The sequence below is a fragment of the Carcharhinus amblyrhynchos genome, chromosome 4 (genome assembly GCF_965287045.1).
Source record: "Carcharhinus amblyrhynchos chromosome 4, sCarAmb.v2.hapA, whole genome shotgun sequence".
Taxonomy (NCBI): domain Eukaryota; kingdom Metazoa; phylum Chordata; class Chondrichthyes; order Carcharhiniformes; family Carcharhinidae; genus Carcharhinus; species Carcharhinus amblyrhynchos.
Genome location: NC_137327.1, coordinates 3152996 through 3178463, shown reverse-complemented (window position 1 = coordinate 3178463; position 25468 = coordinate 3152996). Strand labels below are relative to the sequence as shown.

Below are 25468 nucleotides of genomic sequence, written 5' to 3'. Positions count from 1 at the left end.
AATTAAATCTGGGTCCCTGGCGCTGTGAGGCAGCAGTGCTAACCGCTGTGCCACCGTGCTACCCAAAAGTGTTAACTTTCAAATAAGCATTGGATAAATATTTGAAGGAGAAAGCTACAGGGCTAAAGCAGAACTAAAAAGGTTCCCCGGGGAGAAAGTGGAGGATAGGAATCAATTAAATCACTTTTCTGAAACAGCCAGTGTGGGCCTGTTGCTGTTTATTCTAGAATTCTCAAGAAGGTCGGGGAATGTGTTACAATAACACAAAAAACAAAATATGACACATGCTAAAAATCTGAAATAAATATATTGTCTGTAAATGCATATAGAGATGAATGCATATATATTTTATATAATAAACATAAACATAAAATGAGCTACATTGTCAGAGGCGCTGTCTTTCAGATGAGATATTAAACCTGATCTGCCTGTCTGGGTGGATCTAAAAGATGCTGCGGTTTTACTGGGAGGGGAACAGGTGAGTTCTCTGGTCAATGTTCCTTTCTCAGCCAACACCAAAACCAGATTAGACGATCATTCACCAGACTTATCCTTCACCAGATCGGTAAATTCCGTAAAGCAATTCATTAACTGTGAGGCACAGAATCCCTTTAGTGCAGAAAGAGGCCATTCAGCCTACTAAGACTGCACCGACAACAATCCCACCCAGCTCTTATCTGCACGATCCCATGTGTTTACCTTGCTAATCCACCTAACCTGCACATCTTTTGGACTGTGGGATGAAACGAAATCACCCGGAGGAAACCCATGCAGACACGGGGAGGATGTGCACACTCCACTCAGACACTGACCCAAGCAGGGAATTGAATGCAGTGGCGCTGTGAGGCAGTAGTGCTAACCACTGTGTCACCGTGCTGCCCAGCATCACAAGACATCCTGATATGTTATTTAACAGTCAATTTTTAAAGTAGGTAAGGAGAAAAAAAACGGAAGGAAAACTAATGGAAACAAGCTGATAAACCCCAGCTGCAAAAAAGTATAGGTAAGAAGAACAATCTAGAGGATAACTTACCTTGCCAATAGATTCTAATATTTCAGTTACATAATCACTTATAATAGACGCATCTTCTTTTGCTTTTTCACGGTATCTGAGAGAGGGAAAGAGAGAGAACCAAGTATATAAATAGAAACTGTAACAAGAACTGTCAATTATTTAAAACTAAACATCAAAGGGAACAGGGTGGTTTAGGCCACACATGGTCACCAGATCCATGATCCAGTACTGCATGGGACAAGTAACACATTGTTCAACTTTCCATCTGGACGTGGGACTGAGATCCTGCCTACCTGTTCCAGCAGGTAATGGAAGCTCTGTGGGGAGATGAGATCTCACAGGTCAGGGAGTGTTCCATAATCTGACCCCCCGAGAAATAATTTTTTAAGAAGTGCCGCACTCCCTCAGCACTGACCCTCTGACAGTGCCGCACTCCCTCAGCACGACACTGGGAATGTCAGCCTGGATATTGTGCTCATCTTTCAAGTGATGCTTGTACTAGCGACTGAATGAGGATGTTAGTCACTGAGTTAAATCTGACACATCAAAACCATAAGCAGCACAGTATCATGTAGTTGCCAAAACAGATCTCTGCAAAGGAATATCTTAGAAAAGGGAATGGCCTTAAGATGTTAGGACCTAAAGGACACTGTGAACCAGAGACAAGATTAGGGCAGCAAAATTTCTAGATCAAACTACGCAAAAGGAAAAAAACTTTGTTTAAAGCACAAGTTACATACACATTCTGCAGCCTGATAAACCTTGTCGAGTCTGCTATCATATCTGGGATGGTGCCACGTACTGGCAAGCTTCCTAGTCCTTCTTTTTCCACAAACTGCTTCACTGCTCGGGTTAAGATCCAAAACGGAGGGCTCTGTAAATAAAAAAAGACAGCCAAGAATGCAGGTACAATCATACATGGACACAAAACCAATAGTTCAACAACATGTGTTCAATTGCAACTGATCCTTTGCTGGAGACAAGGATAAATGCATTACAGAAAATTCTCATCTAACTTCAAAGTTCAAACATTCTCCTACAATATTTTTTGGTTTTAAGTTTTGTTCCAACCTGTGGATTGATGTTGGTGCATCTCTCATCCTTGAACAGCTCTTGGACATTACTTGGAATCTGCAAAAGTGCATTTGGACAGAAGGAGAGTAAATGCCATGGGAATAGGAAATGCTCTTTCAACTATAATATTGAATCATACAGCATAAAGTAAGGCGCTTTCAGTCCATCACTGAACAAATTATCTACTCCACTGCTCTTTTCCTTTTTGGCCCTGCAAATGCGGCACTCCCTCAGCGCCTCACTTGGGAGTGTCAACCTGGATATTGTGTCCAAGTCTTTAGAATGGTACTTATCCTTTTTTAAAGTATTTATTTCCCTTTCCAAAGTTATTATTGACTCTGTCCCTACTAACGTTTCAGGCTGCACGTTCCAGTTCAGACTAACTTCAGCATACAGAAACTTCCCCCCCAGTCTCAATCCTGGTTCTTTAGGTCAATTACCTTCAACCTGTGCCCTCTGGTTAATGACCTTCCCATCAGTGGGAACAGTTTCTTGTTGCTTCTTCATAAAATCTTCTCTTAACATTCTCTGCTGGGCCAGGAGACGGATAAGCTAAGACGTTCAAACATCTTCCTCATTCAAAACTATCTCACAATCAGTCATCATCTAAAGCAGTGAGGTTTAACCTTCTGTTAATCAGATCAACGTGAGTGGGGGAAGCATCTGACTTCTCAAAACATCAAAAATTACCCTCTTGGAGAAGTTGGCTATTCTAACTTGAAGCAGATATTATTCATTTTCTGCAGCTGAAGTCTTTCTTAAAATTCCAAATATGTTCCCACTCTAAGTAATTCACCGTCTGCTGACCAACCCTAAACACAACAGGTCAGCGTTCTGCATCTTAGGATTAGAGAAACAAGACAAGAACTTAACTAATGCTGGAATGAGGGAACACTGGTGCACAATTATAAGCCAGTTTACTTTAACGTAATGCTGGATCACACGCTAAGCTTTAAAAGATCAGGTTATCAAAGTAAAGCTGAAGCTGCAAAAAAAAACTACGTCTGAAAGGGTCAGCTAACTCTAAATGGACAATTGACCTGAAAATATTACAAATGACCATCTTTGTCTGCTTCGCAGCAGCTGATAAGAGAACACACTACCCACGTCAGGACGTTGGATTCCATTATTATTACAGTTCCTATGAATAGTTGCTTAAAGTGGACAATCTGTACCTCCGTGCTGGCATTGATAATCTCACCATTAGGAGGCAAGTTGTGTCAGGAGTAAAATGGACAAAACGACTGGTAACTCTTGAGCGAGCTGTGTAACGATCTATGGCAACATCCCCACGACCTAGTTAATATGGCTAAATCACCTCAGAACTAGTGTTGGCCCCTGCAAGGCCCATTTGCGGAAGTGAAAGTTTTAAAGTTTATTTATTGGTGTCACAAATAGGCTTATACTAACACTGCAATGAAATTGCTCTGAAAATCCCATACTCTGGCACCTGTTTAGGTACACTAAGGGAGAATTTAGAATGTCCACCTAACTAGCAGGTCTTATGGACGGTGGAAGGAAACCGGAGCACCCGGAAGAACCCCATGCAGATACAGGGAGAATGTGTAGACTCTGTACAGAGAGTGACCCAAGCCAATAGAACAGGAGAATGCCTTCTTCTGATGCACCAATCTCATGCTCAAGTATCAAAGCAACGCATGATGCAATAACCAGCCCATCAGTTGTACCTTGGTAGGGTTCAGGGCAGTGTTGACATTTTTGATTGCTTCATCAAAGTTCTCTTCATCTTCTGGTGCTCCACTGTCTTTCTTCAACAATCCTGAATTCATTTGCAAGGCAAAAATTAATTAATTAGTGGCCATTAAACTTGTTTAGCACAGGCCAGGCTCAGTCTCAGTAAAATCCATGAAACAGTTTCATTTATTGTTTTTTGAAACAGAAACCCAAACATCCAAGTTATCTTCCTGACAGTTCCAGGCCTGCTTCCTCATCTTACCTCACTGTGTGGAGTGGTGCCTGTCAAGCTATATAACCAACTGCCTCTCTTTAATGAGAATAACTCACAGTCCATTGTGGACTATTCGCTCTGTAAAATAAAATTCCTAATGTCACGAGCGAATCTTTTGCCAATTATTTCAAGCCTTCATTCTCTGGTTGTCAACCCTTCTGATATTAAAGCCAGGATGTGGAGATGACAGTGTTGGATTGGGGTGGGTATAGTAAGAAGTCTCACAACACCAGGTTAAAATCCAACAGGTTTATTTGGTATCACGAGTTTTTGGAGCTGGAGCAGCGTTCCGAAAGCTCCTGATACCAAATAAACCTGGTGGTGTGAGACTACTTACTGTCCGATATTAAAAGCAATTTCTCCTTAGTTATTCTATCTTCATAATTTTCAACGTGGATTTGCCAATGCTAAATTGCCCCTTACTGTCCAAAGATGTGTAGGTTAGGGAGATTAGCAGGGTAAATACATGGGGTTATGGAGATAGGGTCTGGATAAGATGCTTTTTCAGAGAGTTGTTGCAGACTCAAAGGGCTGAATGGTCTCCTGCTCTGTAGGAATTCTATGGTTCTATAAACACTCTAGAGGGGATTAACCGGACTTTTATAAAGTTTTAATATAACTCCCGTGCCTTTATTTATAAAGCCTGGAACCCAAATGCCTTTTTAAACAGCCTCCTCAGCTTGCTCTGCCATTTTCAGACTGGCGTATCGACACAGTTCTGGGTCATTTTGTTCCTGCCACCTCCCCTAAAATTGTATCAGTTTACAGTGTTTATCCACACTGATTTCTGAAATACACATTGTTTTGTAGAGACATTCAAAATTGAAGATGACACTGGGTCATATCTGGCAGCAAGTGACACTATCGGGTGGGTAGGGATGGCAGGTTTCCAGCACTGAACGTCATCCACCAAATGGCTGGGTTTTCACAAAACAGCATCTGAGCAGGTTTCTGGGACAAGACAATAAATTCCCAGGCCTTCTGAATTTAATTACATAGCTTGCCATGGGAAGGGAGACTTCAACTCATAGCTTTAAGATTGCTGGTCCAATTGTGTAAATCACTGAACCACAAGAACTATTAGTTTGACAAGCAAGTTAGGAAGATCTAAAACAAATAACAACAATTGGCTGTTCACGTGCACTAAATCTAATTGACAAAACCACCCATAAAAAGAAACAAAGATTCTGTACCTTGCCGTATTAACTCTCGAAATGCTTCCTTTTCTTTGTATGTTTTTGGTAACTGACTGTTGTGCTGCATAGTTTAAAGAAAGAGGAGGAAATGAGATTCTCTGATCACAAAGACCATACAAGCATTCAATGAATGGCTTTACAGGGTTATGTCAGCACAGAGCAGTGTTACATTTTAATGTTGGAGCTGTTGAAGACTCGCATTCATATCAATCTGTCAAAACCCAAGGAAGTCCCAAACACTTTGCAGCCTATGAGGTACTTTCATTGAAATGGCATCACTATTGGAACATAGGCTGCTGCAACATTGTCTATCTGTACATAGCAAGCACAGAAACAGTAATGAGATTTTGCCCAGGTAATACTGAAGGGATGCTGCTTGAGGGGTTAAACATTGGCTAGGACACAAAAGGTGAACATCCCTTTCTTTTCTATTTGTTCTAGGGATGCAACTTCGCTGCTAAGGCTGGCATTTATTGCCCATCCCTAATTTCCCTCAAGGTGGTGGTAGCGAGCTGCCTTCTTGAACCACTGCTCTAGGTACACCCACAGGAAGGAAATTCCATGATTTTGATCCTATAACAGTTATATGATTCCAAGTCAGGATGGTGTGTGACTGCGGGGGAACTCTCACCGGTTCCCATGCTGCCCTTGTCCTTCTTGGTAGTAGAGCATGAGAGTTTGGAAGGCTCTACCAAAGGAGCTTTGGTGAGTTCCAGCAGCGCACCTTGTAGATGGTACACACTGCTGCTCCTGTGCATTGGTGGTGGAGGGAATGAATATCTAAGTTGGTAATGTGATGCCAATCAAGTGGACTACTTTGTCTTGGCTAGTGTTGAGTTTCTTCAGTGTTGTTGGAGCTGCGCTCATCCAGGCAAGTGAACAGTGTTCCATCACCCTTATGACTTGATTTTGTAAGCTGGTAGACAGACTTTTCAAAGTCAAGAGATGAATCACTCACCATAAGTCTCTTGGAACCACAGTATTTATATAACTTATCAACGCTACTGGTCAATGGTAACCCTGAGGATGTTGGTGGTGAAAGATTCAGCGATGGCAATGCCATTGAATGTCAAGGGAGGTGGTTAGATTCTCTCTTGTTGGAGATGGTCATTGCCTGGCATTTGTGTGGCACAAATGTTAACTTGCCACTTCTGAGCCCAAGCATGAATATTGCCTAGGCATACAGACACGGACTTGAGAAGTATCAGAAGAGCTCTGAATAGTGCTGAAGATTCCACAATCAGCAAACATCTCCACTTCTGACCTTATGATGGAGAAAAGTCACTGATGAACTCCTGCAGCAAACTCTTGGTGCTGAGATAATTGGCCTCCAACAGACATCTTTCTTTGTGCTAGTTTTGACTCCATTGTCATCAAACAGTTGCCACAGGGTCTTTTACATCTACCTGAGGGAAGTGACAGGGTCTTGCCTTTAGACCTCATCCAAAAGGCAATGTAACATCTGTGCAGTACTTCACCAGTGTTAGCCTATTTCACATCTCTGAGTCAGACTTGAACCCTGAACTTTCTACTCTAAAGGGAAGAGACTACCTTCAGAGCCACCCTTTGTAACACAACTCCATTGTGCTTTAATACAGTAATTGTTTGGACCCAAGTCTAAATCATAACACACACTGCAGCAAAACTATTTCCTTTCTTGAAGATACTGGCTTGTGCTCAGATACAGCTCCGTGGGCAGATGACATCTGCTGTTATCCAAGTCATCTCAGACAGGAACATGAGAGCAGGAGCCATTCAGCCCTTTGGGCCTGTTCCACCATTCAATAAGATCATGGCTGGTCTGGTTGTGGTCTCAATTCCACTTTTCTGTCTGCCCCCATAACCCCTGACTCCCTTGCCTAACAAAGCAGGAACAACGGGATGCAGATGTTAAAGGCACTCGACATTCCAGGGTTGGGAAGGGGAATGTTACGAGTGACTCCCGCTGAATTGGGATGAAGTCTGGGATTTCACTGATGCATCCCTCACAAGGCAGAGTATGTGATAATGACCACTGATGCAGCAGAATCTGCATCCTGACAATACCTGAAGGAGAGGTGGAGAGAAATGAAGAATGACAGAGAGAAGGACAATGGAAAAAATTCACCAGTAAATGAGAGGAGGCAGAAATTGCACTCCCTACATATCACAGACACAAGATTTGTAATTTAAACATTGAAATATTACGAATATTGACACAACGTCCCAATTTAATAATGGCATCGGAACGGCAACGAATCCTGTGGCAACTGAAGTAATATTTTCTATCTTGTACAGAACTATTTGTGAATTCGATTTGTTCAGCTGGATAAGGAAATCAAAGGAAATATCAACAGAAAATCCACAACGTACCTCCATGCACCACTTTTCCAGGTATTTGGCCATCACAATTATCCATGGTGTATGACTATGGTCCTGCAGGGAACAGGAATAAACTGCATTAGTGGGTACGACTGCACCAATGAACGTACGTCACAATACCTCATTTGGCCTTGCTTTTTTCCACCCTCAAAGTTTTCTTTCTGTGCGTGAGTTTTTACACAAACTTTACTGCTTTGGGCAGTGTGCCAGCTCAGTCACAGTGTGGGTTATGCACAAGCTAAGACTCCCGTTACTCAATACGAACATTCACCCTGGTTCAGCATTTTCCAATCCCACTCACGCCCTATACTGCAGCCTAACTGGGAGATGTGGTCAATTTAACAACAACTAATTTTGAATTAAAAGCGTTTCTGTGCTATGGTCCCATGCTGATTAAACTGCCCAAACTCATTTCAAGTATGCACCCATAACATAATCATACATCTCCAATATTACAAACTAGAGCCATATTTTGAATTTATTAAGTCCTGACTTTATAACTTATTGAGTCTAAAGGAGATAACTGCCTCGTGGAACACTGAAGTTACTGAGATTGATGAGTGGGACTGGTCTACCTTCAATACTGCTGATGCCTAACAATAGCTTTCAACTGGCTTTGTTTGCTTGTTCCAGCATGGTGGCTCAGTGAATTAGCACTGCTGCCTCACAGCACCAGGAACATGGCTTTTATTCCCAGCTTGGGTCAGTGTCCTTCCTGTGCCTGCGTGGGCTTCCTCTGCGTGCTCAGGTTTCTTCCCACAGTCTGAAAAACTTGGCGGTTAGGTGCATCGGCCCTGCTAAATTCTCCCTCAGTGCATCGGAACAGGCACCGGAGTGCGGTGACTAGGGGATTTTCGCAGTAACTTCGCTCAGTGTTAATGTAAGTCTACTTGTGACTAATAAACAAAAAAACTTTAAAAGCATTACAAACTCAGCTATAGCCACAGAAACTTTCACCTGATTACCCTGGGCTAGATTTAAATCAATGCCACAACTGCAAAACCAATTTCTAAACCTGCTAAATCATGTTCAGCAATGGTAATTTGCACAAGAGGAGTAGGCAATAGGCCTCTTTGAACCTGCTCCGTCATTCAATAAGATCATGGCTGATCTTACACCACTATTCCATCTTCCTACTCTGATCCCCATATCCCTGGAATTCTGCAATGTCCAAACATCTCTGCCTTAAATTTATGCAATGACTCACATCCATAGCCCTTTGGGATAGAGAATTCCCCAGATTCACAACTCCCCAAGTAAAGTTTGGGCAGCACGATGGCACAGTGGTTAGCAGTAGTACCTCACAGCGCCAGGGACCCGGGTCTATTCCGGCCTTGGGTGACTGTGTGGAGTTGCACATTCTCCCCATGCCTGTGTGGGTTTCCTCCCACAGTCCAAAGATGTGCAGGTTAGATGAATTGGCCATGCTACGTTATCCCTTAGTATCCCAACACATGTAGGTTAGGGTGATTCATGGGGTTACAGAGGAAGACGTGGGGTGGGCCTGGTTAAGATGTTGGCAAGTCAGTGCAGACTAGATGGGCCGAATGGCAGCCTCCTACCCCGTAGGGATTCTATTATTCTGTGAAGAAATTTCCTCTCACCTCAGTTTCAAGTGGCTAAACCCTTATCCTGTGTTTATGACTCCCTAGACCCTCCGGCCAGGGGAAATTTCCACCTGTATTATTGGATCTTTCACTGGTCTTTGCAATATACCTTTCTATCCATTCTATCCAAGTCATATGCCTGAATGTGATCCTTCAGGTGAGGGAAAGGCGAGTCAAGTCTCAGATCTTCCAGTGCATTGTCAGGGTGCGATTCCACAACTAGAAAGAAAACAGCTGCATCAGCAAGACCTTAAATTCACAATATATATCACAAAATCAGCAATAAACCTGACACTGTATCCTGAATGGTCTCAATGACTCATTTCAATCTCTCAAATCCACCTCAATCTCTGACGAATTTAAGGTACAAATTCAGGATTTTAAATGCTGGATGTTAAATAAACTCTCCAGAATACTAGTCTAAATGTGTATGCGCACATGTGCTTCCGAATGTGTTTGTACCTCTTACTAATTAATCCCACTCCTCCGTATTTTCCCCATATCCCATCATTTTTTCCATTTTAGGTATTCATCCAATTCCCTTTTGAAAGGCACTGTTGAATTTGCTTCCACCACACACTCAGGCAGAGTGTTTCAGATTGTAACTCACTCCTTTTAAAATATTCTCCAAAAGCCCTCTGGTTCTTTTGCCACTTTTCTTAAATATGGCTTCGTGTTGCCTGTCAGTGGCAAAAGTCTCTCTAATAACAATCTGTACAATTCTGAACATTTTTATCAAGCCTTCCCTGAATATTCTCTGCTCCAAGGAGAATAATCACAGCTTCACTAGTCCTACCATAGTGGTTAGCACCGCTGTTTCACAGCTCCAGGGACCTGGGTTCGATTCCCGGCTCAGGTGACGGTCTGTGTGGAGTTTGCATGTTCTCCCCATGTCTGGTGGGCTTCCTCCGGTTTCTTCCCAGAGTCCAAAGATGTGCGGGTTAGGTGCACTGGCCATGCTAAATTGCCCCTTGGTGTCCTGAGATGCATAGGTTACAGGGATTAGTGGGGTAAATAGGTTGGATTACAGGAATAGGGGCTGGGTGGGATTATTGTCGGTTCAGACTCAATGGGCAAAATGGCCTTCCTCTGCACTTAGGGATTTTATGATTTGAATTTTATGATTATTGCTGGTCAACTTGAGTGGCCCTCTTTCATCTCAGTGGGCCGCAAGATTGGAATCAGGCATGTTCACTAACACTGATCCCATAAAAATATATTTAATATACACCAAATATCTCATAATGAATTACAGAAAATGCTTAATCATTTATTGATAGAATTGTCATTGATTCAAATCGTCAAAAAAAAATTTGACACTCTGGGCACAGAGCGAGCACACAGTCAATATTGTGAGCAATCAGCACACATCTCACTTCACTTTTTCTTGCTTTAAGGGTGAATCGCTCCAGTAGGAAAGAAACTAGGCAGACAGGAGTCAACGGAACGTGGAAACCTTGCCCATGATCAACAAAATATCTTGTGGGCTGCAGGTGCCCTTGGGTCACAGGTTGCCCACATTGTGGATATGCCTTTTAACACTACATTACAATGTTTCTACGGTATTAGTTGTAAGGTTTGAGTTATAAGGAGAGGCTGGATAGACTGGGATTTTTCTCTCTGGAGCGTAGCAGGCTGAGTGGTGACTTTGTAGAGATCCATAAAATAATGAGGGGCACAGATCAGCTAGATAGTCAATAACTTTCCCCAAAGGTAGGGGAATCTAAAACTAGATGAGAGGGGAGAGATACAAAAGTGTCCAGAGGGGTAATTTTTTCACAGAGGGTGGTGGGGGTCTGGAACAAGCTGCCAGAAGTAGTAATAGAGGTGGGTGCAATTTTGTCTTTTAAGGAGCATTTAGATAGTTACATGGGTACGTTGGGTATAGAGGGATACGGGCCAAATGTGGGCAATTGGGACTAGTTTAGGAGTTTTTATGAAAAAAAAAGGCAGCATGGACGTGTTGGGCCGAAGGGCTTGTTTTCATACTGTAAACCTCTAGGACTCTATTAAAACCGTACTGTCTGATTCACCTTGAGCAGCACTGCAGGGGGGTCAGTGATGGTTGAGTGGTTGTGTTATGTGGAAACCTACCTGGATGCTCCTTAATGGCCAGTCTCATGTAGCCAACCAGCCCATACGTGCGACACACCAGCAGCGGCACATCAGCGTTCCAAAGAATGGTCGACAAACGAAGCAGCGAACTGACAACAGCGAAAGAAAAAAGCTATTTATTTTCTAAGGAAATGGTCATATCTAAAAAATTTACAAATAGCCACCAGCACTCTTGCATTAGGTTTACTGCCATCTTTACCTCCACCACTGAGTACAGGAAGGTAATGGTTCCACCCACTTGTTAGACTATTTATAAACAACAAATCTCAAAAAATAATGGATGGATTTTAATGAATCCTGGTACAAAGATAACGTACAGTCCAAGGAAAAACTGATTCATCTTTGGGTAAGGTGTAAATCTGGATCCTGGGATTCTTTTCAAAAGGTTCCCTTTGTTAACATTGAGAGATAGGGTAATTTGATTTGTTTTTTAGCATGTTTTAGAATGTTGTGGATCATCTCAGTTGGTGTGATGGAATTTGTCACAGGTGCCAAAACATGTGCAGTTTTCAGAGCAGGTTGTTGGATGCAAATTGGCATTAAGCCTCCCTCAGTGAGATAGAAGTCTTAATAAACAAGTTTATTTTATCAGCTTGATAATTACATAGTGTCGATCGGACAGGGAAAAATTCAGAAGGAAGAGCTATGTAATTGTAACAATGTTAAATTAACAGTGTGGTGGAGGTAGGTCTTCCAATGAATCCCCTCTTCGCTCGTTATTCTTTTCTTGAGTCTCTGACATCCGCAGAAAACCAACCATGTTTAAGGCAGCCTAGTGTTTATGGCACCAGTAATGGCATCATATCCTTTCAGTTAATCTGCAGGACCAAGGATCTCCAAACCAACTGCTCAGCTGACAGAGTCAGAGCTACTGTAATCACCCAACTCAATGTATCACCATCTACTCCTCAGACAAGCTAAAGACTGATAGCTGTTTTAACTTCTATTTTTGGACTCACTGCTCATTTCTAATCTGTGTGTATATCGGTTGTGTTCTATTAGCTTCCTCCTGCATTTTAGTAAATAATAAATTCACCTTTTTAAACTCAACAAAGTCTGGTTAAATTGCTCCTTTTAAAACACAGAATACATTCAGACTGAGGAAAGGTATTCACGAGGGAGGGGGGTCCTTTTTAAATTAACCTTGTTGTGACTTACCGAGAGAGTTTAATAAAGAAGGGGAGGCAGTTCACTCCGCTTCACCCGGGAGCAGAACAATCTGGGGGATGGGATCTGGCCAGAATCATCATAAACTGGGGGGACGGTTATAGTGAGGGAGCGAATATTGAATCTGGTGAATGGGCTGCTTTGCTCTGAATGGATTTGTGCTGTCTCTTTGCCATTTGAGCTACAACCATTCAGGCAGGGAGAGTATTCCTGACTTGTAAGATCTCGGAGGGAAGGGAAAACAATGATGGAAAAAGCATCAATGTATTATAAAGGTCTGATTACCTTTCTGAGAGTTGTGTAGCTATCACCATGTCGAATCTGAGGAAGACTGTGGGATCATTCTCAAGCAGCTGTTCAAGGCTCTGAAATTGTCAACATTTTATTCCCCGTCCAATTCCAAAAAAGACAAAAGATTATATAGAAAACATTTAGCTTCACGTACAAATATCTCCCCATTATCCTTTCCTTCACAAAGCTATCAGCTACTCATACAATCTCAGCTGGATCATTAACTTCCTTCACTCACTCTAGCCTGCATGACTCCTGTACCATTCTCCGTTTGAATGTTATTAACCTCAGGACAGGGAGGGACAGGCAATGAAGGTTAATGTCATCCACATCCCAGGAACAGATAAAGATGTGAAATGGAGATCCTGCTACCCTGCCATTTGTTGTCTTAGGTTAAAGTCAAAGAGCCGTTGAGAGCTGGGTACTTAAAAACAAAAGCTCCATCCTTACCCAGTGGCATCCCAACCAACACTCCACCACCGCCACCACACACCCCCGCCCCCCCCCCCAGCAAAAGGCCTTCAACCACCACTCCCACCCCTTACCAACCCCCCCCTCCCTTAAACAGCACTGAACCAATACTCATTCCCAACAATACCCAACTCACACCCCCTTCCCCCAAACAGCACCCCAACCAACACTCCCACCAATACTATCTCAACTAACATTCACTCCCCCCACCCCCCCAAACACTACTTCCACCAATGACATCCCAAGAACAGAGTCAAAACCAAATTAACTGGTTTTTCAGCATGTGATTTTTTGGTCACATGCCATGAGGTGAAGCAGCTAAACCATTAACTTAACAGTGCCTCATTTGGTGTAGAATATTACAACATAGTGGAAGGACATTCAGTCCATCTTATTGGTACTGCCTCTTATAAGGACATGTCCACTTAGTCCCACCCCTGCTCTCTCCATAATCTGAATGTTGATTTCCTTTAATCAAAATTCCTTTGGAAAGTTACTTTTAGCCCTGTTTACCGCTCTTCCAGACTGCGCATTCCCAATTATAGCAACTACTTTCATTTTCATCTGCCCTCTGGCTCTTTTGCAAAATTATCATAAACTTGTGACCTCGAGTAACTGACATGTGGAAGTAATTGCCAGTGGAAGCAGCAGCTTTTGATTAATTGTGTGGAAGGACTTTGGATTTGCAATATGACATTGTTTTGTTTCTAATGCTATTTCATAGCAATATAGGAAAGTCTTGTATGCTACCCGACTTAAACATCCTCACCTCCTCCATGAAGTTTCCGCTGACGTCACTATTCAGCTCCTGTAGGAGCTCCGTGGCTGCCTGGGCTCGATTCTGAATTGAAAAATCAGAAACATAAAAACTTCATTCTAAGAACATAAGAACTAGGAGCAGGAGTCGGCCATCTGGCCCCTCGAGCCTGCTCCACCATTCAATAAGATCACGGCTGATCTTTTTGTGGACTCAGCTCCACTTACCCGCCCGCTCACCATAACCCTGAATTCCTTTACTGTTCAAAAATGTATCTATCCTTGCCTTAAAAACATTCGATGAGGTAGCCTCAACTGCTTCACTGGGCAGGGAATTCCACAGATTCACAACCCTTTGTGTGAAGAAGTTCCTCCTCAACTCAGTCCTAAATCTGCTTCCCCTTATTTTGAGGCCATGCCCCCTAGTTCTAGTTTCACCTGCCAGTGGAAACAACTTCTCTGCTTCTATCTTGTATGTTTCTGTAAAATCCCCCCTCATTCTTCTGAATTCCAATGAGCATAGCCCCAGTCTACTCAGTCTCTCCTCATAAGCCACTCTCAGCTCCGGAATCAACCTAGTGAATCTCCTCTGCATCTCCTCCAGTGCCAGTATATCCTTTCTCAAGTTAAGGGTACCAAAACTGTACACTACTCCAGGTGTGGCCTCACCGGCACCTTATACGGCTGCAATATAATCTCACTGTTTTTAAACTCCATCCCTCTAGCAATGAAGGTCAAAATTCCATCTGTTTCTTAATTACCTGCTGCATCTACAAACCAACTCCTTGAAATTCCTGCACAAGGACACCCAGGTCTCTCTGTACAGCAGCACGCTGCAACTTTTTACCATTTAAGTAACAGTCCATTTTGCTGTTATTCCTACCAAAATGGACTATCTCCAGCTATCTGCTACCTTCCCTTCCTTTAGAAAGCATTAACAGCACAGAAACAGTCTGCTTGGCGGAGATGTTTATGCTCCACACAAGCTTCCTCCCACCCTATTTCACTGCCTTGTCAACAGATCCTTCAGTTCCTTTGTCCCCTGTGTTTAGTGAGAGTCCCCTTAAATAAATGCAGGACATCCACCTCAACCACCTCTGGTGATCAATCCACATTCTCAGGACTCTCTGGGTGGCTGAGAATGTGGCATGGTAACACAGTGATTAGCACTGCTGCTTCACAGCTCCAGGGACCCGGGTTCAATTCCCAGCTTACGTCTCTGTCTACGTGAAGTTTGCACATTCTCCTCGTGTTTGCATAGGTTTCCTCCGGGTGCTCCGGTTTCCTCCCACAGTCCAAGGGTGTGCACTTAGGTTGATTGGCCATGGTAAACTTGCCCCTTAGTGTCCCGAGATGCATAGGTTGGAGGAATTAGCAGGTAAATATATAGGGATATTGGGGTAGGGCCTGGGTGGGATTGTGGTCAGTGCAGACTCAATGGGCCATTCATGTTTCAGAGCCCCGCAGCAAGATGCCGAGATTACAGGCTTCATAAAATAGCAGCTTGGTCCCAACGTAAAAGCAAAATACTGCAGATGCTTGAAATCTGAAATAAAAATTAAACGTGCCCGAAAAACTCGGCAGGTCTGGCAGCATCTGAGGAGAGAGAATCGAACGAAAAGCATCTCCAGATACTGCCTGACCTGCGGAGATTTGAGCAAATTCAGTTTCAAGTACAGGGATATAGGCAGTTGGTCTAGATAGGACAACGTGATTGGCGCAGGCTTGATGGGCCTGTTCCTGTGCTGTTCTTTGTATTTCTGTTTGATCCAAAGAGTCAGCTTGACATTATCGCATCAACGTTTCATGAATTGGCCAAAAGCCAAAAGTATCAAGGGACAGATTCTCTGTCACAGTGGATCTGAGGCACCAGAATTTGTGAATCAAGATCAGCAGGGTGCTGTCCAGTGTGATCAGCTGCAGAGATGTAACACTCTGTCCCACGACCACAGTTTTATTGACCCTTATAGACAGAGAGAACAAGTTCCAGGAATGGGAGCCAGAATACTGTAGCTGAGTTTGTGTGGGCAAATAACTCAGCATTGTCCGTTCAGAGGAAGGAGTCTTTGATCAGGACACAATACGTTTCTGCCTTTGCTTTCAGTCTGGGTAGATTATAGAGCTTGTCTTTTGACCTCATATGCAACTAGGTTCCTTCAATATCGATAGAGAAGGCAAAGATTGGGAGTATGGAGAAGCAGCCAAACAGAGGATGCAGAGAGATATAACTTCTCAATTTGGGTACCTTCTCAGGAAATATTTTTTGTATCTAAATTTTATTCGTATCACACTAAAACTAGAGGGCATAGGTTTAAGGTGAGAGGGGAGAGATGCAAAAGTGTCCAGAGGGGCAATTTTTTCACACAGAGGGTGGTGAATGTCTGCAACAAGCTGCCAGAAATAGCAGTGGAGGTGGGTACAATTTTGTCTTTTAAAAAGCATTTAGATAGTTACATGGGTATTGAGAGATATGGGCCAAATGCAGGCAATTGGGACTAGCATAGGGGTTTACAAAAAACAAGGGTGGCATGGACAAGTTGGGCTGCAGGGCCTGTTTCCATGCTGTAAACCTCTATGACTTTAAGTAGGATTACGTTAACACTAATTGTCCAGTGTCTTCACATCTTTTTTAAATTTGGAGACCAGATCTGTGCTCAGCTCTCAGAATGTAGCCAAAACAAAAGGTCTACATAAGTTTACTATAATGTCTCTGCTCTAGAAACTAACTCCAATGTTGGACCTGTTCTTCCTTGTGGCTCATTAGCCTCTCTGTCTCACTCTTCCCAAATGGCTGAATCCAGCTGTAGTGTGATGCACACAGGTTTTCACACCATGAGCTCCACTCTTGACTGCCCCAGAGAGCACACAGCTACCGCTTACACCCAAACCCCTTCCAGAGTTCACACAAACCATGTTCCAGACCCCAGCCTTACCCCTCAGACCCATTCCAGAGCACAGCCAAACCCAAGACCCCGTTCCAGACCCCAGCCTTACCCCACCCCGAGTGGAAGCGTGATGCAGGGCCCCGGAGGAAAAAGACAATCTCCCTTCATGGAACTATTCAATTCGCAGCTTCTAAATTTAAAGATGACACAGGAACCCACCTTTCCAATGCTGTCTTTTGTCAGGAAGAAGCTGCAAGAGGATAAAATACAGTCAGTAAAGAAAACAAAATCTCTCAGCCACTTCTCACATCTGGTGTCTGTGAGCAAGAAATAATGAACTCATAACTCTAACCACAAAGACATTCAGACAGGAAGGGAGGAGGAACAGGAGAAGGCCATTCAGCCCCTCAAATCTGTTCTATCGTTCAATTAGATCACGGTGTGTCTGTATGTGCTGAATAACTTCACCTTTAATCCCACTCTCGTGAGATGATGGTGCACTGGTATTGTCACTGGGTAGTGATCCAGAGGCCCAGATTAATATGCTGGGACATAGGTTCTGAGAGTCTGGAACTGAAAGCTATTCTCAGTGATGACAACTATGATCAATTGTCATAAAAACGAGTTCACTGGTGTCCGTTAGGGAAGGAAATCTGCCATCCTTACCTGGTCTGGCCCACTGTAAGAAGTCTCATACCAGGTTAAAGTCCAACAACTGATGAAGGAGCCACACTCCAAAAGTTTTTACCTGGTAGTACACTTGTTGAGTTTTAACCTGGTGTTGTGAGACTTCTTACTGTAGAATCATTAGAATCCCTACAGTGCAGAAGTAGGCCATTTGGCCCCTCGAGCCTGCATAAACAACAATCCTATTCCCGTAACCCCCACATACTTACTCTGGTAGTCCCCCTAAGACTAAGGGTCAATTTAGCACGGCCAATCAACCTAACCCTCACATCTTTGGACTGTGGGAGGAAACCGAAGCACCTGGGGGAAACCCATGCAGACACGGGGAGAACATGCAAACTCTGCGCAGACAATGACGCAAGGGAATTGAACCTGAGCCCCTGGCACTGTGACGCAGCAGTGCCAACATTCCGCCTGCCCACTGTGCCCACCCCCAGTCCAACGCCGGCATTTCTGCATCACAGTCTGACCTACATGTGACAGCAATGTGTCACAGCAATGTGGTTGACTCTTAGCTGCCCTCTGAAAATGGCTGAGTGAGACACGTTTCGAGAAGGTGGTGTTCAAGAGGGCTTTTCACCACTAGTTTCTCAAGGGCAATCAGGGAAGAGCAATATGTTCTGGCCTAGTCAGTGACACCCTAGGAAACAATAACAACCTTCCTTCAAATGAAAGGTATCTGTGTGGACTGCAGCCACACCTGCCTTTCAGTGGGATCCATGCGGCACTGTGCATGTCAGCTGTGCCGCAGCTGGTAGCACTCTCATCTCAGGTTCACAAGTTTCTGTGCTCCAAGTCCCACAACAGGACTGACGAACAAGGCTAACATTGCAGTAGTGCCGGCTATGGGGTAAGACGGTAAACTAAAGCCTGTCTTCAAGGCTGTACTTCCAAGAAGAGCACAGAAGTTCTCCACAGTGTCCAAACCAATCTTCACACCTCAATCAGCAATCACAAAAGCAGGTTGTGTGGTCACATTGCTCTGGCTGCTGACATCAGAGATGACACTTGGGGCAACACAGTGGTTAACACTGCTGCCTCACAGCGCCAGGGACCTGGGTTCAATTCCAGCCTCAGGTCACTGTCTGTGTGGAGGCTGCACACTCTCCCCATGTCTGTGTGGGTTTCTGCCGGGTGCTCCAGTTTCCTCCCACAGTCCAAAGATTTGTGGATTAGATGGTTTGGCAATGCTAAATTAACCCTAGTCAGGAGATTAGCAGGGTAAATATGTGGGGTTATGGGAATAGGGCTGGGTGGGACCATGATCAGTGCAGACTCGATGGGCTGAATGGCCTCCTTCTGCACTGTAGGGATTCTATGACTTCAAAAGAGTGTTCGAGATGTCCGATGATTGTGAAAAGCACGACATAATTGCATGTTTTTCTTTATTTGTTCTTTTCTTATTCAGGTTCCCCCTTCCCATTTCCTTTTATCACATTTGTGGACAGTATTAATGCCATTTGGTGAGAAGAGAGTGACTGCCTTCAATATCAAGGCAGCATTTGACCAGATGTTGCACTAAGGAGCCCTAGTAAAACTTAAGTTAATGGGAATCGGGGGGGGGGGAACTCTCCATTGGTTGGACTCATGCCTAGCACAGTGGTTGTCGTTGTTGGAGGCCAATCTTCTCAGCCCCAGGACATCACTGCAGGACATCCTCTAGAGAGCGTCCTAGGTCCAGCCATCTACAGCTCCTTCATCAACAACCTCCCAATCATTAATATTAGAAGAGGGGATGTTGCACAATGTAACATTTTAGACATTGAAGCACTTCATGCCCAAACGCAGCAAGACCTGGACAATGTCCTAGTTTGAGGAGACAAGTGGCAGGTAGTATCCAGGCCATACCAGTGGCAAACAATCAGCATCGCCAATGAGACAGAATCTGACCATCTACCTTTGATATTCCACAGCATTAACAATGCTGAACTCCCCACTCTCAATATCCTGTGGGCTACTACTGACCTGAAACTGAACCCCACGCATTCTTTTGTTAAGGAGCCCCATTTTTGTTTCTTTTCTTGCCCCATGACCACCTCCTTTCCATTTCCATCAATATCCTGTCATTCCTTTATCTTGCTTCCACTCCATCCCGCACATTCACTTTCGTCCTTTCCTCACACCCCCATATCCCTGCCTCTGCACTTTCCTAAAACTTGTTACATCCTTAACCGTTCCCAGTTCTGATGAAAGATCATTCATTATTTCCTCTCTCCTGTCTGACCAGCTGAGTATTTCCAGCATTTTCAGTTTATAATTCCAGATTCTCAGCATCAATAGTGCTTCACTCTGGTGTCTCAACTCCTTCTGCCCGTCTTGTTCCAGTAACTGTCAACAGCCTTGCCAAAAGCTCCATCAATTTCAGTTTTGAAATTTTTAACTGACCTCCAACCTTAAGTTTTTTTTTGGTGGGGGGCTGGAGGGAGGCGGAAGAGAAAGTTCCAGATTTCCACTGGCTTTTGTATGAACGAGTGCTTCTTGACATTGTGGCCTCGCTTTAATGTTAAAGACATTCAACCAGGAGTTTGATAAAGGCAAAATACACTGAATCGAAAAGGCCTGATTTTACCATCGAGTTGTATCTGTTTTCAAATTAAAGTCGGGTACGAGGCGAGTAGTGCAATCCGTGCCCACCTCCATGCGCATTCCCCCTTTACCAAGGCCCAAAAATGGCTGTGATCAGGACTGCGCCCGACGCATTTAAATTGACTTTATGGGCTGCATGCCCAATTTTATCGTCACATCCCCATTTACCACCGCATTTTGCCCATCCAGAATCAGCGCAAAACAGACATGCTCCATATAAGTCCGATTCGGCACTCCATCAGTGAGGGGGGGGACATGGGATGTGCAACATCTCCATCGACGGGGAGGGGAATAAGGTGGTCGGTCAGTAATGTTGGGCGGTTGGGGCAATGTCTGTGGGGGCCAGCAGGAGGCATTATCCAGGCCAGGAACAATATGGCAGCGGAGCTGCGTTCTACGGTTTTGTGCAGTTGGAGACTCCAACTGGAGCTGCAGGATTTCGGGCACATTGAGCCCCGCTCACAGGCTTCTGCAGTGCGATTCAGAATCGCTGATATTTTTTCAGGCAGAGTGCGTACAGGAGCACCTGTGAATGGGTCCAAAAGTCGGATCTGAACATTCCCAGTTCAAGTCCACCCAGCACTTAAAATCAAAATGGTAAAATAGGGCCCCAAAGAGCAATCACCAAGCCTGAGGGTGAAACAGAAGGGAAGGACAAGTCAGGAGCAACTGAAATCATGGAATAAGGCTGATGATCGAGGTTGAATGTGGAGGGAGGAGCTCTAGGATTGGGGTCAGGCAGCACACTGGCCTGTTCGCTCTCCTGAATAAAACATTATACATTCAGCATTAAACTTCAAATGGACAAACTAAAACATCATAATGTTTAAAGACTTACTTATTGCCAACATCCTCCCCAGCGACAACACTGCCATCTATTACGGTGAAAGATCCAATTCCTGGGGAAGAGAAGAAGGGGAATTAACATTTCTAATAGGCTGGCTGTAATTGTGTGTTCCTGGAATGTTAGCTACTCCAATCTTACCAGGAAGCACCAGGTTCTTCAGGATTTCAGTGCCGGTGGCACTAGCGTTGATCAGACAGACATGAGCGGCTTCCAATGCTTCCTGTCCATGATCCCCCCACAGCCTAGCGGACGGAATGCAGATAGTGGAGTTAAACTTTGCAAGCTTGTTGAAGCACAGTTACAGACAGACAGACACAGGTTCACTATGTAAATAACTGGGCACAGATGGAGTGAAATCACGCACAACATTAATTGCTCTATTCCTGGTTTGATTGATCTCATTGCAGTGGGGGGAGGAGGAAATAAAATGTGTTCTCCAGTTGGCTTGGATATGGCTGCACCTATCCTGCATTCACGTAGCATCATTAACATAGTAAAACATCCCAAGGGGCTTCACGGGAGTGTTACTAAAAACATATTGAACCCCTTAAGAAGATATTAGATTAGAGGGCCAAAAGTTTGGTCAAAGTGGCAGATTTTAAGGAGTGTGTTACAGAGAGTGAGGTAGAGATGTGTCGGGAGGGAATTCCAGAGCTTGGGACAAGACAACAGAAAGCACAACCAACAGTTAAAATCGGGGATGTGCAAGATAAGACCATTAGATATCGGAGCAGAATTAGGCCATTCAGCCCATCACGTCTGCTCCACCATTCAATCATGGTTGATATGATTCTCATCCCCATTCTCCTGCCTTCTCCCCATAACCCTTGATTCCCTTATTGATCAAGAACCCCTCTATCTCCGTCTTAAAGACACTCAATGACGTGGCCTCCACAGCCTTCTGTGGCAATGAGTTCCACAGATTCGCCACTCTCTGGCTGAAGAAATTCCTCCTCATCTCTGTTTTAAAGAAGTGCCCCTTCACTCTGGGGTTGTACCCTACATTCTAGTCTCTCCCACCAGTCAAAACCTCCTTCAGATGCCAGAATTAGAAGAGCGTAGCTATCTCAGAGGGCTGGAGATCAGAGAGATAGGGAGAGTGAGGCCATGGAGGGATCTGAAAACAAAGGTGATAATTTTAAAATTGAATATTGCAGATAAGGAATCAAAGTAGCTCAGCAAGTACAGAGGCGATGAATAAAGAGACTTGGTGTGAGGCAAGATGTAGGATTACTGTCCACTGACTGCTGCCTGGGATGATGGTTAGAGCAAGTGTAAAGATGCAAAGCCTCTGTTTGTAGGAATCCAAGTTCAATTTCAGCCTTGAATCACTGTCTGTGCTGAGTCTGTATATTCTCCCCGTGTCTGCATGGGTTTCCTCCAGGTGCTCTGGTTTCCTCCCACAGTCCGAGACACATGCTGGTTAGGGTGCATTGGCCATGCTAAATTCTCTCTGTGCACCCAAACAGGCAACAGAGTTTGGCAACTAGGGGATTTTCATAGTTACTTAATTGCAGTGTTAATGTAAGCCTACTTGTGACACTAATAACAAATAAGTTCTGTCAAGGGGATGGCATCAGAGAGGGTGGGCAGTGAGTTAAAAGTTATTGTGGATGCTAGATTCTGAAAAAAAACCAGAAAATGCCAGCAGATCTGATATTGAGGACCTCACACACCCCAGACATTCTCTCTTCCACCTTCTTTCATTGGGAAAAAGGTACAAAAGTCTGAGATCACTTACCAACTGAGTCAAGAACAGCTTGAGTCAGTGGCAATGGTTAGCAGAACTGCTTCATGGCACCAGGGACCTGGGTTCAATTCTGGCTTCAGGTGACTGTCTGTATGGAATTTGCACATTCTCCCTGTCTCTGCGTGGGTTTCCCATAGGAGCTCCAGTTTCCTCCTACAGTCCAAAGATGTGCAGGTCAGGTTGACTAACCATGATAAATCAACCCTTAGCGTCAAGGGGACTAGCTGGGATGAATGCATGAAGTTAGAGGGATCAGGACCAGATGGGATTGTGCTTGGTGTAGGCTCAATGGGTCAAATGGCCTCCTTCTGCACAGAAGGGATTCTATGATTATGGTAAAAAAACAGTTTTTTCCTCTGCTGCCATCAGACTTTTCAATGGACTTACCTCGCATTAAGTTGATCTTTCTCTACACTGTGACTGTAACAGTACACTCTGCACCCTCTCCGTGCCTTCTCTATGAATGGTATGCTTTGTCTGTATAGCACACAGGAAATAATAGTTTTCACTGTGTATCATAGAATCCCTACAATGCAGAAGCAGGCCATTCAGCCCATCAAGTCTGCACTGACCACCCAGGTCCTTTTCCTGTAATCCCACATATTTACCCTGTTAATGTCCCTGACACTAAGCAGCAATTTTAGCAAGGCCAATCAACCTAACCCGCACATCTTTGGACTGTGAGAGGAAACCAGACCACCTGGAGGAAACCCACACAGACACAGGGAGAACATGCAAACTCCACACAGACCCAAGCCAGGAATCAAACCCAGGTCCCTGGCGCTGTGAGGTAGCAGTGCTAATCACTGTGCCACCACAGCTGTGTGTTATTGACTATGGAAATAAATCTAAGTTTGGTGAGGGGATAATGGTCTCAGAGAAATTATTTCCGTGTCCTGCACATCCCTGGAATCTGGGAGGAAACCGGAACACCCGGAGAAAACCCACACAAACACGAGGAGAACATGCAGACTCCACACAGACAGTGACCCATGCCGGGAATTGAACCCGAGGTCCCTGGAGCTGAGAGGCGGCAGCACTAACCATTGTACCACCCACATATATACCCCCGTATACTAATACACGTGACAATAATAAATCAGATCTGATGTGTGGGGGGGTGCCTGGGAGGGGTGGAATTACCCAGGCTGGAAACACTGCCCAGCAGCTCCTGGCTGAGGAGTGGGCAGCACAATGGTCAGCACTGCTGCTTCACAGCTCCAGGGTCCTGGGTTCGATTCCCGGCTCGGGTCACTGTCTGTGTGGAGTTGGCACATTCTCCTCGTGTCTGCGTGGGTTTCCTCCCACAGTCCAAAGATGTGTGGGTTAGGTTGATTGGCCGTGCTAAGAAATTGCCCCTTAATGTCCAGGGTTGTGTAGGTTAGAGGGATTAGTGGGGATAATATGTAGGGTTATGGGGGTAGGATTGTGGTCAGTGCAGACTCGATGGGCCGAAGGGCCTCTTTCTGCACTGTAGAGTTTCTATGATCAGGCCCGGGTTCAGGCCTATCGCAGGCCCGGGGCTCAGAGCCCTACCCCGGCCTCGGGTTCGGGCTCCCCCGGGGGCTCAGCGCCCTGCCCCGGCCACGGGCTCACCGCAGCTGCCGGTCATATTTCTCCTCCTTCCTCAGGCCGCTGCCCGCCGCCATGGAGCCGCTCAGGTAAACACCGCTCCCGCTCCGCCGGCCGCAGATTCGCCACCGGGACAGGGACAGCGGCTCAGCAGCAGAGGGCGCAGTGAGCACGGAAAGGGGCAGAGTCCCTGGATTGTTAAAGGGGCAGAGTCCCTGGTCTGTTAAAGGGGCAGAGTCCCTGGTCTGTTAAAGGGGCAGAGTCCCTGGTCTGTTAAAGGGGCAGAGTCCCTGGATTGTTAAAGTGGCAGAGTCCCTGGATTGTTAAAGGGGCAGAGTCCCTGGAATGTTAAAGGGGCAGAGTCCCTGGACTGTTAAAGGGGCAGAGTCCCTGGTCTGTTAAAGGGGCAGAGTCCCTGGATTGTTAAAGGGGCAGAGTCCCTGGATTGTTAAAGTGGCAGAGTCCCTGGATTGTTAAAGGGGCAGAGTCCCTGGAATGTTAAAGGGGCAGAGTCCCTGGACTGTTAAAGGGGCAGAGTCCCTGGTCTGTTAAAGGGGCAGAGTCCCTGGATTGTTAAAGGGGCAGAGTCCCTGGATTGTTAAAGTGGCAGAGTCCCTGGATTGTTAAAGGGGCAGAGTCCCTGGTCTGTTAAAGGGGCAGAGTCCCTGGACTGTTAAAGGGGCAGAGTCCCTGTATTGTTAAAGGGGCAGAGTCCCTGGTCTGTTAAAGGGGCAGAGTCCCTGGATTGTTAAAGGGGCAGAGTCCCTGGATTGTTAAAGGGGCAGAGTCCCTGGTCTGTTAAAGGGGCAGAGTTCCTGGTCTGTTAAAGGGGCAGAGTCCCTGGATTGTTAAAGGGGCAGAGTCCCTGGTCTGTTAAAGGGGCAGAGTCCCTGGATTGTTAAAGGGGCAGAGTCCCTGGTCTGTTAAAGGGGCAGAGTCCCTGGTCTGTTAAAGGGGCAGAGTCCCTGGATTGTTAAAGGGGCAGAGTCCCTGGTCTGTTAAAGGGACAGAGTCCCTGGTCTGTTAAAGGGGCAGAGTCCCTGGATTGTTAAAGTGGCAGAGTCCCTGGATTGTTAAAGGGGCAGAGTCCCTGGTCTGTTAAAGGGGCAGAGTCCCTGG

At 45.0% G+C, this 25468-nt stretch overlaps 1 protein-coding gene across 2 annotated transcripts in view; it reads right to left on the bottom strand.

The window, feature by feature from the left end:
* nae1 (nedd8 activating enzyme E1 subunit 1) overlaps positions 1-24486 on the bottom strand; it is a 41041-nt gene extending 16555 nt beyond the window's left edge. The window contains exons 1-14 of one of the 2 annotated variants that reach the window (XM_080186682.1): positions 24374-24486; positions 21166-21269; positions 21019-21079; positions 17127-17157; positions 14036-14107; positions 12790-12869; positions 11317-11426; positions 9332-9441; positions 7607-7669; positions 5252-5315; positions 3778-3869; positions 2087-2146; positions 1756-1889; positions 1034-1109 (exon numbers count right to left, since the gene is read on the bottom strand). In XM_080186682.1, coding sequence (XP_080042808.1) covers positions 1034-1109; positions 1756-1889; positions 2087-2146; positions 3778-3869; positions 5252-5315; positions 7607-7669; positions 9332-9441; positions 11317-11426; positions 12790-12869; positions 14036-14107; positions 17127-17157; positions 21019-21079; positions 21166-21269; positions 24374-24426 — 1110 coding nt within the window. In that variant the 5' untranslated portion in view covers positions 24427-24486. Of the gene's footprint in view, positions 1-1033; positions 1110-1755; positions 1890-2086; positions 2147-3777; positions 3870-5251; positions 5316-7606; positions 7670-9331; positions 9442-11316; positions 11427-12789; positions 12870-14035; positions 14108-17016; positions 17106-17126; positions 17158-21018; positions 21080-21165; positions 21270-24373 lie in introns of those variants that run through there. The other variant, XM_080186683.1, reaches the window with a different exon arrangement.
* Positions 24487-25468: the final 982 nt, after the last annotated feature.